The following is a 19,733-nucleotide window of genomic DNA, read 5'->3' as shown; positions in this document are numbered from 1 at the left end:
TCTCACAATTCTACTTTTTGCCATATATCTAATAAAACCAGTGTTTTAATTACCTTCATCTATTTTGCATTAATATTGAAATCGAATGTAGGACAGCTTTCTACTATTGCACTCGATTTATAGGAACAGAATTATTGTTTTGCTTCCTTGCAAATTGTGGAGATACATGTATTGTGTACTCACAGTTTAATGTTTACGCTTTTTATATAGTTTGACAGTTTACAATTATGGTACAAGTTTATTACAATATGTAATTTTAGATTTGTGTTGCTGTTTTCTATTTTTTTAAGTAAGCATCAAAAAGTAATAAATTTAATGAATAATACTACCACAGAATGTCAGTATTAGTGACAGAAGGTATAAAACAAGTAGTAACAAGGTGTGAACAAGAATATTAATTCCTTCACCCCATCCCCTCAGTAGTATCTTTACATCAGGTTCTATCCATGTGTCACATTCTGTTTTTTGGATCTCAGAATATAATCTAGCACAGGTATTCTAAGCAATTCTGAATCTTGTTCATACCCGATTCTTGCGTATAATGAAAAACATAACCCAGTCTGAAAAGTTCACCACATAAATTTTCCATACGCTACCGGGGGAGGTTTGGTTTCATCCTTCTAACATTAAAAGCTATAACATACCATCATTCCAGCCACTTAAACCCCAGGTATGTCTTAAGTCTGCCATATTATGTTGTAGAAAACCAGTCTTCACAAAGGAAGATAAATGCATCTCCTATTGGCCTATAATTTCCTTAGGTTTGGAGACAGAGGGGGTCAGCCTGAAGAATGGTTTTCATTCCACAGTCTCCCCTAATGTTGTCCTATATGCAAGTAAGAAAACACTTTTGTCAGTTGCTTTTCTGTTTTTCTCCAAGGGATCCATAACCATCCTTTTTAGTAACTGTATAAATTCCTACAACAAATCTGCAATTCTAGGGTTCTGTTAACTCAGCAAAAAAGCCTTCAAAGAGAAAAAAATGCAGACTGATCAGACAAGACTTTAGCATTAAAATCAGTCTTGGTTATTTTATAACTGGGTTTAATACTTAAATTATGTCTGCTCAGTCTGCATTAAGTACAAACATGGTATTTTAGAAGCTGTTCTACCATTTTTGTTAAGTTAATTAAGTGTAGTTAATATGGCTTTCCTGTGCTTAGCAGAATGACAAATCTAACATAGCCAGCTTCTAGGGCTATTCCTCACAGTTGTTCAAGGAAACAAATGGAGACCGAACTTCATGCAAGAACTGGAATTTATTGATTAATGAGTGATACTGCAACGGTAGATTTGAAATACTGCATGCTAAATGTACGTCTTATGTAAAAAAATGCACATGAAATATTACTTGTCCATTTGGGCATACAAAATTTGTACTTTCCGAATATCTTTTTGGTCAAGTAGTCTTACCTTTTGGTGAATTTCTATTTCTTTCTTCATTACTGCATTTTGAAAGGACATCTCTTTCAGCCCTGGAGGGAAAAAATTCATGATTTCCTGCAAGAAGGATATATTACCAAGAAGATAAGAATTCCTGTTGGTCACATACAAATGAGAAAATATTTAACCTTTAATTACATTACATTTGCTTAATGACAGAAGGAGACAAGTAGCATGCTTAGGCCACCCTTTAAGTACATCCAACATTAGCTTTTGTTAATCTGCTTCTTCTCTTTTTTCTGAGATGAGTGTGTGTGGTATGTAATGGAGCCATAAAGAATGTAGCAATGTGTGCTACCTCCCAAGCTACTCTGGCAGGAGTCCTGCTATGTGCTGTTCCTCAGAGTGTAGACTTTGGGTACTGACCCCCAGCTACTACCAGAATTCACTCAAAGCAAGATCCTCTCTAGCTCGTTCTCCCATGAAAGAGAAACTCAGTCCTTCTCAATGGCCAAATCACTAACCAATCTATAAAGGGCAGTCTCCCTGGGTAATACTGGGCAAAACTAAATGTAGCTATCTAATTACTCTGTCTATCACTTCCTCATTATCCTTTCTTTTCCATCTGTCTGAAGCCATTCTGAATGCCACCATGGATTCGTATTGCCTACATAAAGGCAATCTCTGCTTGACTTACAAAGCCATGTCTGACCCAGCTCTGTTAGAAATGCTACATCTAAAGAGATCCCAATCCCTCCGCACCACATGCTCCAGAGACCTCAACCTCATTACCACAATCAACAGAACAAGCTGGAGGGACGGGTTCATAACCCAGAGACTGCTCATGCTATGGAACAGACTTCCCATACATGTCAAACAGAGCACCTCACTGACCCTCTTCAAGAGAAATCTTGATGAGTGGATGGGAAATAGAAAATTCAACCTGGGGTCACTCTAGTGGCTCTATTTGACAGAGGCACTGGGAACTAAGGTGGGTGGCACAATGCCAGGGTAATCCTAAGGGCTAGGCTTGTAAAGGCTCCAGGGCCATTAGCCTAGTACACACCTATGAACCTATGAAATACAATAAGTCCAAGATGCCATTTCTTGGAATTTTCCATTTTCTCTGAGGTATGATGATCTCGGAGTTGGTATATATAAGTTTGGGGGTATGAGGGAGCTTGTCCCCTTGCAAAAACAAGTTTAAAGGAGAAGAGTGATTTTTGGGATTCTTTCTTCTCTGGGTTTTCACTCAATAAATGTAAGAACAACAACAAAATCAAAGAGGTTGAACCCCACCTCTTCTATGCACATTCTGAGGGATGGCAGGTGGCTGCTGCCACTGAGGCAGTGAGGAATTTGAACATCTACTTTTATAGGTAAATAGGACTTACACAGCTGTACTACATTTATTATTCCCATTGCTTCAGTGGCATTTTGGGCAGATCCTCAAAACTTAGTGTACCTGGGAGGTGAAAGGATAAGGATCCAGGAGCCCATGGAGATTAGTCCTAGCAAAGTCTGCTCTGGACCTTGAAAAGGAACCAGTTTGTAGTGCTTTGTGAAGGTATGAACACAGGACCAGGTAGCTGCCTCTAGAATGCTACTAGAGTTCACCCCTTTCCAATATGCCATTGACGAGGAAAAAGCTCTAGTTAAGTGAGTGTTAACCTTGCCTGAAAGAGATTCACCATGGTGGGAGTAACAGAAAACAATAGCAGAGGACAGCCATCATGCAACAGTTTGCTTAGAGACAGGCTCACCTTTCTTAGTCCCCACACAGGGGACAAACAGCTGTTCAGCATTCCTAAAGGGCCTTGTTTTGTCAAGGAAAGACCTGAGCTGCCTGTGTGCATGCTAGGTATGTAAACTATTTTCTCACTTGTTTTTTGGATCAGAAAGGGTAATTTTGGGGATTTTGTCTTCTTTGGGTTTTCACTCAAATTCAACAGCAACAACTGAAGTCACAGGACTTCAAGTAAAACAGAGCTCTCACTGACCCTATTGAAATGCAACCTAGAAAATTGGAGAGGAGAACGTAAATTCATCCCTGGGGTGGCATCCATGTCCCTTTATGGACAGAGGTAGCCGGTGTTGATCACAGACCAGTTCTGTTCCCAAATTTATTCTGCAAACTACCCAAAAAGTACAAATGGGGATACCTGGGATTAACACAGCTAGGCTTGTGAAGGCTCTAGGGCCACTAGCCTAGTAACCTCCTACAAACCTATGAACCTACAGATAGAACACCAGCAGACTGATGGCTTGACTCGAGGTGAATTCAGAAACAGCTTTAGGCATGAAAAAGAAGTTATGTACTCACCATACCGTTCCATGTGAGTTGTTCATCTCGCTTTCATTCTTTACTGATGGGTTCGGAGGCAATCCTCAGCTTTGACTCGGCAACTTCAAAAGCTCAAGGTCTTCAACCACCTCAAGGCCAACATCCTGATCTTCCTTCAGCTCTTGTTTGCTGCGTGACTACTTAATAGTATAAACATGCCACTCAGAGAGTTGGATAAGAGACAAAGCACTCTATACGGACCTCAAGTAGACTGGATGGGGGTTGGAGGGTGGGACGTAAGAATTAAGGTGAGATGAACAACTCACATGGAACATTATGGCGAATACATAACTTCTTTATGTGAAGTTGTTCTATCTCACCGTTCATTCTTTACTGATGGGTAGCGTCCCAAGCACCATCTTCTCGGGTGGCTCACGGGAGTATATTCCTCAGAACTGTGGAACCAATGGAGGCCCTGTCCCTGGAGGCCTTGTCTACTTTGTAATGAGTGATAAAGGTATGAGGTGTTGACCAGGTAGCTGCTGCACAAATTAATGGTAACCTCGCAGAAAAGACTAATAAGGTTAAAATAGCTCTAGTAGAGTGGGCCTTTACTTTTTGTTGCAAGGTGACATTTTGTGAATTATAAATGAAGGAAATGCAATCTGATAGCCACCTTGACAAGGTTACTTTTGTCACTGAGGCACCCTTCTTTGACTCTGAAAAGAAATGAATAGTTGATCCGTTGACCTGAATTGTTTCGTTCTGTCTAGATAAAATCGTTGTTGTCTATGAACATCAAGTTTGTGCAGCATGTGTTCCATCCTATTTGTGTATTTGGGAAAGAAAAATGGCAACTCAATAGATTGGTTAAGATTTGCCTCTGAACAAACTTTTGGTAAAAAGGATGGATTAAGCGAAACTCTGTCATTATGGAAAATCAGATAAGGAGGTTTGATGGTTAGGGCTTGCAGCTCAGAAATCCGCCGAGTAGAAAAAATAGTCTTCCATGAAAGGAATTTCAAAGAACAGGACAAGGCTAGTTCGAAAGTTAGTAGTATGATTCTGGACAGAACAAAATTTAGATTCCATGGCATGACTGGAGCGCTGATTGGTGGTCTCAAATGAATGGCACCTTTAAGAAAGGCTTTAGCAAGTTGATGCAACATGACATTACAGCCCTGGAAACCAAAATGAAAATTTGATATCGCTGCTAATTGAACTCTGATGGTAGCTGCAGCCACTCCTTCGTTGAAAAGTTCAGTTAGAAATTCCAATATAGATGGGATCAGAGCTAGGTAAGGATCAACATCATTCTGAGCGGCCCATAAATAAAATCTCTTCCATTTGCTAAGATATAACTTTCTGGCAGATGATTTATGAGAGGATGTTATAATATGTTGGGCCTCAGTTGAGAGGTTGTAAATCCTGGCTATTGTGGGAATTGGAGCAGCCAAGCTGTCAGTTTGCGGGAACAAAGTGAAGGATGAACAGCCCCCAATGAATGGGTCAACAGATCCGGAACTGGATCCAGGGTTCTTCCAAAAGACAAGGCTGGAGGAAGGGAAACCAAATTTGCAGAGGCCAGTAAGGGGCTATTAGTATCATGGTCCTTCCCAGTAGTTTTGCTTTCTGTAATACCTTGGGAATCCGTGCATCCCTTGGGGCATCCCCTGGCTGGGGAATTAGGGCAAAGTAGCTGCTGCATTTCGTGTTCATTGTGGTTGCAAAAAGATCGCAGCAAGGCTGGTCCCACCTGCGGAAAATCCTTTCCACTACTTGTTGCTTTAGGGACCACTCGTGAGGCAGTAAGATTGCCCTGCTCAGCTTGTCTGCTATCACACTGGATTTCCCCAGGATGTGCATTGCCAACAGAAAGCACTGGGAGGAGATTGCCCACTGCCATACTTTCATGGCCTCTCAACACAGAGGGTAAGATTTGGTTCCTCCTTGTCTGTTGATGTACCAGACCACTGACATGTTTCCTGTCTGAATTGAAATTGTTCCCAGAGGTAGCGAGTCTTGAAGGACTGCAACGCTAGAAGTACCGCTCTCATCTCCAGGACATTTCTATGCAGATGAGCCTTGTGTTTCTTCCACATGCCTTGGGCTGTTCTTCCCTGAAAATGCCAGCCCCACCCAATCAAGGAAGCATCCATGGTCACCGTGGCTATGGGATTGGGTAGAACGAATGGAAGTCCCTGAGATACATGTTGAGACGTCGGCCACCATTGAAGGTCCTTCTTGCATACATTCATTATGACAATTTGATGTGACACTGGAAGTTCCTGAAAGGACCATTGAGAGAATAGGAGCCATTGTAGAATTTGCATATGCATTCGTGCAAGGGGAATGGCAATGACTGCTGCTGCCATTGATCCTAGCAATTGGAGTACCATTGAGACTGGGGCTTTTTTTCTCTGAAGCAGGTCTGATACTTGTTCCCATAAAAGAGAAATTCTTTGAGTGCAGACTTAATGTCGCAGAAACTGAGTTTAGTTTTGCTCCTATGAAGACGGTCTATTGCGATGTTCATAAGGCCGATTTTTCTGAGTTGATTGTAACCCCCAATTGATTGCATAGGTGTAAGGTTGTGTTCCTCGCATGAATGAGTTGATGCTTGATGGTGGCAGTGAGGAGCCAGTCGTCTAGATACGGAAACACCTGGAATCCCAATCGTCTGAGGTGCGCGGTGACTACTGCCATATATTTGGTGAACACTCTGGGGGCTGTAGTGAGACCAAAGGGCAGAGCGCGAAATTGATAATGGCTGGATCCCAGCCAGAAGCGTAGATGATCCCTGGATGGTCTCTCCATTTTTATGTGGAAGTATGCATCCTGAAGATCTATAGAGCACATCCAATTGACTTTCCCCAGAAAGGGAAGTATTGACTGAAGCGTGATCATCCGGAACTTCGTCTTTTTCACTGACTTGTTTAGTCTGCTTAGGTCCAGAATAAGTCTCCAATCCCCTGTTTTCTTTGGAACTAAAAAGTACCCCGAGTAAGTTCCGGATCCTCTTTGGTCTGCTGGGACTGGTTGGATGACTCTTTTGTCCAGCAAACTTTGGACCTCTAAGGCTGCTAGGTCCCTGTGACTGGGTGGAACGTCTGGGATTTTCTTTATTAGAGGGAGTGGGGTGGCAAAGGGAATAGAGTATCCTCTGGATATTATGCTTTGTACCCAGCTGTCTTTTGTTATTTTTAGCCAGCCATCTAGGTACAAAGATAGGCATCCCCCGATTGCCTCCAGAGATGGACAGTCGGGCCTCCTCTCAGGAGTGCTAATAGGGCTTGCCAAAGAACTGCTCTCTGTCACTCTGGCTATGCGGACCTCCTCTGCCACGTGGACGGCGTCTTCCATTATTACCTCCTCCTCTGCCTCTAGAGGCGGTTTCACCACGAGTGTTTTGGAAAGATCCTCGAGACGTTCGGAACCATATCTTTCCAACTCCCCTCCCTTTGGGGTAAGGTCTGTTCGGGGTAGAAAAATGTACACCGATGGCAGACAAGGCCTTTTTCTCTTTCTGACTCCTGGTAAACGTTTCCTTAACCTTAGGTCCGAAAAGGGATGAACCGTAAAACGGGGTGTTAATGAAGGAAGACTTAAAGGGTTCTGCAAAGGAACATAAGCGCATCCAGGAATGTCTCCTGAGAGCGATTCCTGTACCCGCTGCCTTGCTCATATCATCAGCTGCATAAGACAACAGATGCATGGAAGAGTTCACTATTGAATAAAGAGTGGAGAGCTGGGAAGTTACTTTGTCCGAAACTCCCGCAGCTACTGAACCCTGTAGGGTATCTCCTAGCTCATTCAGGAGATCCCTTTGCAATCTGGTAAAATGTGTGAGGTAGTTCAGCAATTGAAGGACAAAGGCCGCTGAAATGAACATATGCTTCCCGTATCTGTCCATAATCCTAGATTCCCTATTAGGAGGATGAACAGAAGAAGTCGTCTCCGATAATTCCTTCTTGGTGACTGCCGCCACCACGATAGCATCGACCGGTACTCCTGGGCTGGTAATAAACTTGTTAGGCCTCCTATGGACAGAATCCGTGGTGTCTGGGGACTCTCACGCCCTTCGAGTGAGTAATTCCAGCAACCCAAGAGGTGGAGGGTTGAGATCCGAAAGCCTTCAGGAGAACTGACTTATCATCAGAAGGGTTAAGGGATTTCTAGCCACCCCTCTGTTTAAGAATCTCTAAGATATCTACAAAGGAGATCTCTTCTGAGGGGGACCGTGGGGACCCTTCTGACTCATCTAAGACAGTATCTGAAGTGACTGACTCCTGTGGGGAGTCCAAACGCTTCCTCTTGCAGTCTCTCTTCCTAGGCACTTCTTCAGTGGGGGCTTCTGAAGAGGTCTTGGAAGAACATGACTCACCCAATGGAGCTTCCTGAGGCTCAGGATCTCTATGCTTCAAAGGAGCATATGATGAAGAGGCAGACACTGGTGCTTTCAGGGAGGGAGCTGCTCAAACTGATGGAGTGGTTGTTGGAGCGGACAAAACCCTCCTCATAGCTTCGAAGGCCTCTCGGTCCCAATGAAAAGAATCCCTCAGATCCAAAGATCCGATGGAAATCGTCTGCGCCAGTACAGAGGACTCCGAGCCAGAGGTCGGGGCCGAGCTCACCCGAGCCGAGGCCCCGAGAGGTAAAGTTGGCACCGAAAGTCGGTCCGACTATCCTCCCTGGACCTGACCAGTGAGTGTTGGCGCCAAGGGTATCCGGGCAGTCGGGGCCAAAAAAACTATAGAAGGTGTTGGACCCAAATGGTTCACGATCATCAGCTCCGTGCTCTCCGGCTCTGAAACATCCATGCAAGTCGGAGGAGGAACAGAAGATGAAGGAGGAACTAAGATCGGCTCCGAAGTCCCCTGGGTCGGTGCTAATAAAATTTTTGCTAGTGCCGGTATCTGTAGGAGCTTCATCACACAGTCCACATCCAGATCAGACAGTCTACTTGAGGCCTGTGAGGAATGTGACGAGGCCATAGATTGTAGTATAGGAAACTTTAAGGTTGGAGGTACTGGCTCCGAACCATAACGACAGTTGGTTCTGAAGGCTGTGGAACTGATGTCGATGCTTTACTGGAAGCTGACTTTGATGTAGATTTTGATGGCTCCATCTTCGAGTGTTTGTCTGGCTTATCCAAAGATTCCTGAAAAGATGATTTAAGTAGACTTTTATCCATCAACTTTCTCTTCTTCTCATGCAACACTCCTGAGCTGAAGGAGTGGCATATAGAGCAGCTTTCTTGCAGGTGAACCTCACCCAAGCAAAAAACACATTCAATATGTCCATCTGTTATGGACATCTTTTGCCCACATCTAGGGCACTTCTTAAAGCCAGACTTGGCTTTCTCTTTCTCCTGGTGTGACATATTCCACAGGCAATTCACACAACAACTATTCAAGCCTGGTAATAAAAGGGCTTAAACTAATCGCAAAACACAGAAATTATTTATACGCCCTGTGTAAAAAGAAGGGCTGCAATTGCACTCTAACACACCATGCTAACACTAGTAAGAAATAGAAACCTAATGGCCTAAAAATACGGCCACTACTTTACTAAATAGTAAGAAAATGTAAGTATACACCCTGTAAAAAACAAAGGGCTAAACACACACTCTGATAGAGAAGAACATCTGTGCCCTATGAAAACCTATGAGCTAACACTATTAAACACACCAATTATGCTATAATATCTATCTATATGCTCTACGAAAGAGCTAACACACACTTTAAACTAATAGAAAGAAGCATTAAAGGGCCTAAAAGAAAAACGTGGCCACTAATTCCTCTTAATACACTAACTATGCTAATTCAAGAGAGATTGGGAGAATAGAAGGCCTATCTAATCCAAATGTAACTATAAACACAAGCCTACACACTCTAACTACAATTAATGCTTGTTGTTGTGTATTCGGCTTTTCCCGGTTAGGGGTCACCACAGCGGAACTCCGGTCTGCTAATGATTGGCACATAGATTTTAACATGCAGAGTTGCCAGCCCTGACGCACAACCTTCAACGAAGGTACGCCCATTCACGCATGTCTCCACGCAGAAGACGCTCTAGCTGAGAATCGAACCGGACAGGGTCTTATTGTGAGGCGACAACGCTACCGCAGCACCACCACCGCAGCTTCTAACTACAGTTAATGCTAATTTACTAAATTTGTTTGCCAAAAACTAAAGCTATAATACTGAAGAAAAGTATTCATGGCCAGAGCTGGTGAACGTCCGTCAAGTTGCAGCGGCAAATGAGATCTGAGGGAAGATCAGGGTGCATCATGGGATAGGGAGTTGGCCTCGAGCTGGTTGAAGACCTTGAGCTTTTGCAGTTGGCCAAGTCGGAGCCGAGCATCGGCTCCGGACCCATCAGTAAAGAATGAACGGAGAGATAGAACAACTTCACATTAATGGATTAGTACATAACATAGTCCTGTCCTTGTGAAAAATTAAGACAGAGCTGGCCCACCATGAGAGCTTGCAGCTCAGAGACTTGCTTTGCAGACATCAGAGCAATGAATTAAGCAATCTTCCTGATAAAGAACCATAAGTCAGCCTGAGAGACAGGTTTCAAAGGAGGTATGGTCAATTTTTCAAGACCAAAGTTGAGGTTCCAGGAGGTGGAATTTGATTTCAAGTGAATCTCATCTGCAACACTCCTTCCATAAACTGTTTGATTATAGAAGAAAGAGGGTGATCCATGGACAGACAAGACGAGATGGCCACAAAATGTGCTTTGATAGAAGCATAAGACAAACCGTCTCAACGTAGTTCACAAAAATATTTCAAAACCAGAGAAGTTGACACCCTTTTAGGACGTCTATTATTGGCTAGGCACCAACTAGGAAACTTCTTCCACTTGTAAACATACGATTTTCTAGTTGCAGGTTTTTAGCCTCCTTAAATACCTGTTGCACATCCTCAAGGAACAAATGCCTAAAAATGATCAAAATACAATCATCCACGCTGTTAGTGGCAATTTATCTTAGCTGGGGTGTAACATTCACCCCGCTACTGGTGGTTTAAGGCAGTAACTTGTAGTCTAGGTTTAAGGCAGTAACTTGTAGTCTATTGGCCATTTTGGGTCATTTCCTGTCTTTTCCAGCCCCCTGCTATAAAGCGCGTTTTAGGGCAGGGCCGGTTAAGCAGGTTTAAACTATTCGGGCTACCTAAAGTCCACTCTTCAAATTTTCCCTTAAAACTACCTTCCTCGAACTATACTACTGATCTAATCAGCGTATCCTATAACTAAAAAGATCATCTCTACTTGACTCCAAGTAGACTATTCTCTATCTGTTAAACCTAGCACTTGCTCCTACAGTACTTATTACCTTGATACAGCACTCTTGTCATAGATAGTACCCCAAAAAGGCAAACCCCCATTTCTCGGTCACCCACGTTCCCCGGAATCTCTTTTAAAGTTTTTTTGTCTATTCCTTCTAGCATGTCGAGGGATCAGTTGCTAGTGTCCTCTCCTGCTCAGCTGGTGAACCTGGGAATATTGAGGCAATGTTACAATTGCCTCATGTACACAGACAACCCTCTTCTCCTCCCACAAAACACAAATACATGCGAGAGATGCAACTATACGGCCAAACTGGAGGCTGAGCTCTCTCAACATAGGACTGGCAAGACCAGTCAGGAGGAGAAGGTTACCACACACACTATAGACCCAGTCTCACATAGTACCATCACAACCTCAAGTCATACACATAAACACACAAAGACATACTCAGAGGCTCTGATCAAAAATCTACCAAAACAGCAGAGGCCACCAAAGCAGACACCCAAACAACCACCACCTCAGAACACAACACCTGCAACACATAGACCTCACAGTCAGAGTGTTAAACAGTCACAGCCCTTAAGGCCAAACACAATGCCAGACACACTAGTCATTGGTGACTCCATAGTCAGACACACTGACGTCCCGCTCACCAGACTGAGTAAGGAGAGAGTTACAGTAAGCTGCCTGTCGGGCGCTAGAATCCGCCACATAACGCAAGCACTCAGGTCTCTCAACATCAGGTACAAATACGACTCAGTCATTGTCCACGCTGGTGTAAACGACCTGAGACGTACCTCCTTGGACTACATGAAAAGAGACATTGAGGAGCTCTCTGATTATGTAGCCCAGGCAGGTATGACCCTGACCTTGAGCAGTATCCTACCTTCACCAAGAATGATGCCACAATACAGAGATAAGATGATCAGCTTTAACAATTGGCTTAAACTCTGGTGTCATTCAAAGGGGATCCAATGTCTGTCTGCCTGGGATGACATGCTGGACAAGCCACGCTGCTTCGCAAGGGATGGCTTGCACCTGTCACCCCTGGGATTCAGGATATTGGCAAAGGCTCTTGCCACCCCATAGTGCCTTTTTTAGGCAAGGCTCAAATTCTAAACCTACCACCCTAGAACACAAAAAAAGGAAAAAAACTAAGGGTAATGCTGCTCAATGCCAGAAGTCTAAATCTCAAAATGCACACACTCGAGGCCCTTCTCAGTATGGAGAACATCGATGTCTGTGCTGTGACAGAAACCTGGTTCAAGGCTCCTGAGAGCACCCCAGCACTATCAGGTTTTACCTCATATCATGCGTTCCGGCCCCAAAATCCGGACAATACCAAGAAAGGAGGGGGGGTATCCATATTCATCAAGGACACCCACACCTCAAGACTGGTGGCAACGCACGATGCATCGGAGACCATCCAGGTGCAATTAACCATAGGCAAGACTGCTCTGCAAATTGTAGCATGTTACAGGCCACCCTCACAAACTCAGGAACCTCACATGGCCTTCCTGAAAACACTGGAGGGATAAATGTATCACCAAACACCATCATACTAGGTGACTTCAATTACCCTAATATAGACTGGGAACACTACTCAAGCCCAAACACCCTAGCCCAAAAGTTCCTGGAATTCATAAACTCAAATGCCATGGAACAACTAGTCACCATCCCCACAAGAGGAGAAAACATACTTGATCTCATCATCACGAACATGGGAGCACAATGTTCAACACCGGAAGTATACCCCTCACTGGTGAGATCAGATCACAAACTAATCTCGCTGGAGGTCCTCATCCCACCCCACCTGAAATAAAAAAGACCACAGTAAAGAACTTCTCGAAAGCCGACTTCACACTTCTAAAGACTAGTGTGGTCTCCTTTAAGGCCCTAGAGCCGGCAGAAAACAGTACTCAAGCCGCTGAATCACTTACAAATGCCTTCTACCAGCACCTGCAGGACTGCATGGATAAGGCAATCCCAAGCAAAACAAAGACTCTTTGTACCAAAGGCAAACATCCAGTCTGGTGGACCCCAGCCATAAACAAACTCTACAACAAAAGGAGGAAGCTACTACAAGATAGAGCAAAATCCTTAAAAGGTAAGACACCTTTGATCACTATAAGTAAAAAACTAAGAGCTCTCATAAAATCATCCAAAGCAAATTTTGAGAGAAAAATAGCTAAAGATTCAAAAGACAATCATAAGGCCTTCTTTAGCTATGTTAGAAACCTGGGAGGAAACTCCCAGATATGCTCAGAACTAGTTCAAAATGATGTGAAGATTACTGATCCTACAGACATTGCCAACATACTGGCTGACAGGTTCAGTGCAAACTTCTCCCCCCCCAAAAGGAGAGATATCTATACCAAACGATTGCAGCCCCCAAACATCTCTAACGCCCAAGTGAGAACTGCTCTCTCCAAAGCAAAAAACAGCATCCATGGGACCTGATGGTGTCCCCGGCTGTGTGCTCCACGAACTCAACGAGGAATTAAACCCACAGCTAGGACAGCTGTTTAATCATAGTCTCACCTCTGGATACGTACCCAGGGAGTGGCGCACTGCAACTGTGGTCCCACTTCACAAAGGCGGTGCCTCCACCGACCCTGGAAATTACCGGCCCATTAGCTTGACAAGCCTTATCTGCAAAGCCATGGAGAGGATCATAATGGACCTCATAAATAAAGACATAGGGAATTTGCAGACTTTGGATCCAACCCAGTTTGGCTTTGTCAAAGGCAGAACGTGCCTTTTAAACTTGGTTAACTTTTTCGAAACAGTCACCAAAGCCATTGATGAGGGAAAGGCAGTCCATACAGCCTACCTCGATCTGGCGAAGGCCTTCGATACAATACCCCACTCGGGTATCATTGAAAAACTCATCAGCTTAAATGTTAACCCATACATCACAAGATGGGTTGCAAACTGGCTGAGTGACAGAACCCACAGGGTCAGAGTTGCTGGCGCCATGTCAGACTCAAAGCCTGTCACAAGTGGTGTCCCACAGGGCTCAGTCCTGGGCCCACTCTTGTTTGGCATCTACTTTTCCGAAGTACAAGCAAACACAGGAGGGTTATGGCTGACAAAGTTTGCAGATGACTGCAAACTGGGCGCCATAGTCGAAAACACATCTGACACAGATATCCTTCAGAAGGGTCTCACAAAAACGGATAACTGGTGCCAGAGCCATGGCCTAAAGTTAAATGCCAAAAAATGCATAGTCATACCCTTTGGGAAAAACAAGGTTACCCCTAGTTACCATATAGGTGGCAATCCACTGAGCACAGAAGAAGTTATCAGGGACCTGGGGACCCAGGTTGACAGTAGCCTGTCATTCGACACCCATGTAGCTAAAGTAGTTAGGAAGACCTTCTACATTGCCCACCTTATCATGAAGGGATTCACATCTAGATCAAGGGAGGTCATAGTCTCCCTATACTCATCACTCATCAGACCAATGATTGAGTACAATGCCCCATTCGGAATGTATCTGACCCGACACTTGCAGCAGCTGGAGAGGCCACAAAGGTTCCTCACCAAAAGGATAAAGGGTCTCAAAAATCTGTCCTATGCTGCCCGACTGAAAGAACTCCAGCTCTATTCAGTCGCTTACCGCTTGCTCAGAGGTGACCTTTGCCTGACATACAAGGCCATGTCAAACCCAGATTTGATGAATATGCTTCACCTCAAAAAATCTAGATCCGTCAGAGCCACAAGGGCAGGAGACTTAAACCTCGACACGGCTATTAATAGGACATGCTGGAGGGATAGATTCATCACCCAAAGACTCCCTATGCTGTGGAACAAAATCCCGGTATATGTGAGGCAGAGCACCTCGCTGGCCTTGTTCAAGAGAAATCTTGACCAATGGATGGGAGATCGCAGATATACCCCAGGGATTACCTCAGTGTCACTGCTCGACAGAGGCACAGCAAAATAATGGGTATAGTTCCCCATACTAAAGGGGTGGCATAAGCCACAAAACTATGGGCTGGGCTTGTAAATGCCCTCGGGCAGATAGCCTAGTATGAACCTATGAACCTACTGTGTGAGCGGATCCAGTCTGTGAGGAAGCTTGTGGTAATTTCCCATGGCCATTTTCATTAAAATGGAGAACCAACTTTGCCTGGACCAAAGGGGGATTACCACAATGATTTTTGGTAATTCTTTCTGAATCTTTAGATGTACCTTTGTAATCATTGAAAAGAGTGGAAATACACACAAGAATATGCCCTTCCATGGGAATGATATATTGTCTGTCTCCCAGTCATGGCTGCAGGGATGTCTTGAACATAATTTTTTCCATTGCCTTTTTTGAAAGGAGGCAAACAGAGCTACTTTAGGTATTTTCCTACATGTGGTTCAAGTCCTGGAAGGCCTTTACATTGTGCTTCCACTTATGCGAGTCAGTCCAGGATCTGCTTAGTCTGTTTGCCACTGTGTTTTGCTATGACAGTATGTAGGAGGCTCAAAGAGCCAAAGAATGCTGTACAGCCAGGTCCCACGTCATCACTGCCAATCGCCAAAGAAGGTATGACCTGGCTTGTTCAGATACCACATCACAGCAGTGTTGTTTCTGACCATTAGAAGAGGATCCAGAGTCTATAAGTAGTTAAGAAGTCTTAAGGCATGAATCATTGCCAACATCTCTTTTACATTTATGTTTTTGGTGAGTCCTTAGGACCCCACAAGCCTTGCACTTGAACTCCCAAAGGACACTGCTCCCCATGCAAATCTGAAGAACCCATCTGGACATATTGGACAAGGATCTGAACAGAAAAAGCGAGTCCTGGATTCAGACACAGTTGTTGGCATAATGGTTAAGGTGTTTACCTTGTAGACACAAGGTATAGGGTTTGATTCTCACGTGGGGTAATTGGCTAGGCTTAAAATGGCCCACAAGGGCAGTTAGTCTAGTACTAACCTATGAACCTGTGAATCCCTCCACCACTGCAGTTCCTGTTTCACAAATCCCAGTACCAGTACCTGAAAATCCAAACGATGAAGGTGAAGAGACCAACAATTGTTCGAGTTTTTTCTCATGTGTAATCTGGCTAGTGGCATCACGAGGATCATTGATGTCATGAGGTCTAGAAATTTCAGAAACTATCTTGCTGAGGCCATGCCTAGAAAACAGAAATCCAATCTTTTGGCAGGAAGGCCATAATTTTACTGCATCTTTCCAACACCCCAGGAAAACAAATTATTGAGAGGGTGTGAGGAAAGACTTTTGAAAGTTCAGTTTGAAGCCCATGTAGGAAAAGAGGGAATATGACTTTGTCAAAGGAATCCATGCACATGGATACAGAATCTGTACAAATCAGCACATCATCTAAATAATGAAAATGTGGATGTCTACGGTTCTGCAACAGACAACCACTGGGGCTAGACACTTTATAAACACTTGAGGTGCATTAGATAGCCCAAACCGTAATGCATAAAACTGATAATGTAAGCTAAGCATAGCAAATCTCAAAAGTTTCCTAAAACTGGGAGCAAAAGGAATACAAGGATCAGTGTCTTTGAGATCTGGAGTTGCCACGAAATAGTGGTCTGTAATCTATGCTAGGACTGACTGCAAGGTGAGCATTTTGAATTTTGCAACTTTTACAGAGGTATTTTGAAAGGATAAATCTAGGACAAGTCTCCAAGCGATCTCCTTTTTTGGTTCCAAAAAGATTCTGGAGTAAAAACATTTGTGTATAGCAGGCATTGGTTCTATGACCACTGTTTCTACCATGTGATGGAGCACTAGAGGAAACAGCTCTGTCTGGTGGCTGTTTGAGAATTATCCTAAACAGAGCAGGAGTTTCTACAGACTAAGTGTATCCTCTCTGAACTATTCTCATAAGCCATTTGTCTAAGACTATTTGTGGCCAGGCTGTATGGTTGAGACAGAACATGGGGAAAAGAGGAAGAAAAAGGACATGGGGAGGGGAGAAGGGTTTTCTATGACTTGGCATAGTCATTCCTTTGCAGTGTATTGATCTTTTTTGGAAAGGAACCCCCTCTTGTTTGGCTTCAGAGGATTACCACCTGCCATTTCCTTTTGGATATCTGACTTATGTTTATCTGATCTGCCCCTTGAAGGAAGATGCCTTGTTTGGAGAGAATTTGGCTACATGATACATTCTACATCTCCATGCATTAATTTGCCTCTCTTATCATGCTGTTTGAGAATCTGTGAAACCATGGACACAAGCACCAACTGAGAACTTAAAGATGCATTCACAATTTTGGCTTTTAAATCAAAATACTTTCTTAATACAACAACATTTCTTGAGACTGTATCTGCTTATTCAAACACACTTCTCAAAGCATGCTTCAAAACCAGAGTCAAATTAGAAACAATTTCAGTCATACAAGACTTGGTCTCCTGCTAAGGATGCATCAATATCATCAAAACTGTATTCACACTGTAAAGAAATTTACCTTGATAACTTAACATTCTAAAGTCAGATTACTAGAAAGAGACATCCCTTTTGTCCTGAAGATCTAACAATTTCTCTACTTATTGGGGGCATTGGATTAAATGAAGCCAAGGACTTTTTGCTTGAGCAAGCAGTTGGGAAGACTGTAGTTGGCTCAGCAGTCAAATGAGAAAAGAGTGATGTCATATCAGAGGAGACGCTATCTCTTCTCTGAGCATTTTGAGGGACTGCCAAAATAGATACCGTTGTCCTGCAGGCAGCTTTATAAATATCTTCCAAGGCCAGTAAGAGAAGGTGGAATAGCCACAGAATTGGACATTTTGTCCTCTGTAAGGTCATATATCTTGCCAAGCTCTAGGGTAGTTCTCGACTGCTCCTAAGCAAAAATATCACTAAATCTGGCAATCATCTGAAGAAAAAATAAAACTTGTTTGGACTTAAGTTCAGGTTCACCTTCCAAAGAATCAGAGTGACTGGATTCAGTGTCACCAAGGAAATCACTATTGTCCTCATCAGATTCCTCAACATTCTCTGAAACAGAAATATGTCCAGCCAAATAAGTAATAGAGTCATGTAAGGGGATATAACCCCCAGAATTAGCTGTCTGCACAACACTGTTAGTCAAGGAAACCACATCAACCTTATAAACAGCTGTAATTATCAGTTGTATAACAAAGCTTCTGATTCTTTTTCTTGTGAACTTCACTACTACATAAAACATCTGGGGAGAGAGTATTATGTATGGTAAGAGGTCTGCTTCTCCAAACTATCCCTGAACCTACAGGGTTTGGTTCTCCTACTCCTGTGCAGGTGTTGGAAAGCCCTGGAGGATATGTCTGACCCCTGTTCCACAGGGGCCAGCAGAACTACAGTAGAGGGAGACAAAGCAAAAGGTAAGAGGTGTGCAGGCTAAGCAGTGGCCCAGACAGAATCACTAACTGTAGACTGGGGCATATTTCTATTTTGTTTTTCTTATAAATGCAACTGGATTTGATGTGGGGATGCCAAAATTAGGATCCATCAAGTCAAGGGAAAGAACACCGTCCAAAATGTATCACAATATGCACTTAAAGTTTCTAGTGATAAGGATGTCCCCAATCAGCTAAACTTTGCCAAACTGTGCTATTATCACATAAAAAGTTTGAAATATGTTCAGAACTCTTTTACAACTGACTGAAGATAAAGAATTTCCAGTACACAAAGTCAATACACCAAAGCAAGCAATGTGCAAAACCAGTGCTAAAAATTAGCTCCAAACAATTTACTGTTAAATGTTTAATAGCAATTTAAACTGTATTTTCTTGTCAGAGAGAAAAAAATTCCATAGTACATTCATATAACTTAATTTGCATCAAAATTGCAATCCAATGTTAAGAACATAAGAGAGGAGTAATACATACAGTAAATAATGTATAAATGCAGAAAAATCCAAGTTCTGCAATATTTTCCTATCAAAAGTTGGAAATAAAGCAGAGTAAAGTACAGTTATGTATGCTGAACTTACAGTAACAGTAGGTGTTCGAATGATAACTGCTGCAGTAACCTTAACTATATGGGTTTTATTCTGCCAAGGATATAACCACTTGCTAGCTTCAAAGGCTTCAGGGCACCTTCCATGAGCCCAAACTATCAACCAGCTCAAGATGAGCTGACTAAAAGACAAGTTTGGGTGCAAAGCCCTTCACAGATTTCCTGCCCAGAGAAAGGGAGGCTAAATCCTGAAAGGACAATGCCAGGAACAACAAAAAATAGAAGTCCACATCTTTCATAAAAAACATACTCAAAAACGAGGTGGATGGAGGGAGGTAGCAGTTACTGCTATAGTAATCATTTAAAAATATACTGTAATGTTAAGTTCAACTTACACAACTGTAAGATGTTCATCGTATTGATCAATGCTGCAGTAGCCTTAGCAATATGGGTAGATTGCATAGCTTGCGACGTTTGGGAGGAGGAAGGAGAAGAGTCCAGGAGCCCCTAGAAAATAGTCCTAGCAAAGCATGACCTAAGGAAGGAATTAAGCTTATAGTGCTTTGCAAAAGTATATACACAGGACAGAGCAGCAGCTTTTAGAATACTTGCAGAATCCAACCCTTTCCAAAAAGCCACAGATGAATCCAAGGCCCTTGAAGACTGGGCATTGACCCTGTCTGGAACAGTTTTGCTTTGATGAGTATAGTAAAAGGTAATAGCCTTAGACAGCCACTTGGAAATGCTCTGTTTTGACACAGGCTGTCCCCTTCTGCTTACCTTCACAAGAAATGAACACTTGATCCAAAGATCTGAAAGATTTAGTTCCACCAAGATAGTACCTCAGTTGTCTGTAGACA

General features: G+C 43.2%; 1 protein-coding gene across 6 annotated transcripts in view; it reads right to left on the bottom strand.

Annotated features, from left to right (window-relative positions):
* Positions 1-19,733, bottom strand: part of CCHR12.PART0H20orf96 (chromosome chr12.part0 C20orf96 homolog) — a 599,743-nt gene that overhangs the window by 92,943 nt on the left and 487,067 nt on the right. For all 6 annotated transcript variants that reach the window (XM_044090313.1, XM_044090315.1, XM_044090317.1 and 3 more), the window contains one exon: positions 1,414-1,500. In XM_044090313.1, coding sequence (XP_043946248.1) covers positions 1,414-1,500 — 87 coding nt within the window. The remainder of the gene's footprint in view (positions 1-1,413; positions 1,501-19,733) is intronic.

The sequence above is a fragment of the Protopterus annectens genome, chromosome 12.part0 (genome assembly GCF_019279795.1).
Source record: "Protopterus annectens isolate FY-2018-M chromosome 12.part0, PAN1.0, whole genome shotgun sequence".
NCBI lineage: Eukaryota > Metazoa > Chordata > Ceratodontiformes > Protopteridae > Protopterus > Protopterus annectens.
The sequence above is the reverse complement of the archived record's forward strand: the minus strand, read 5'-3'. Positions and strand labels throughout refer to the sequence as shown.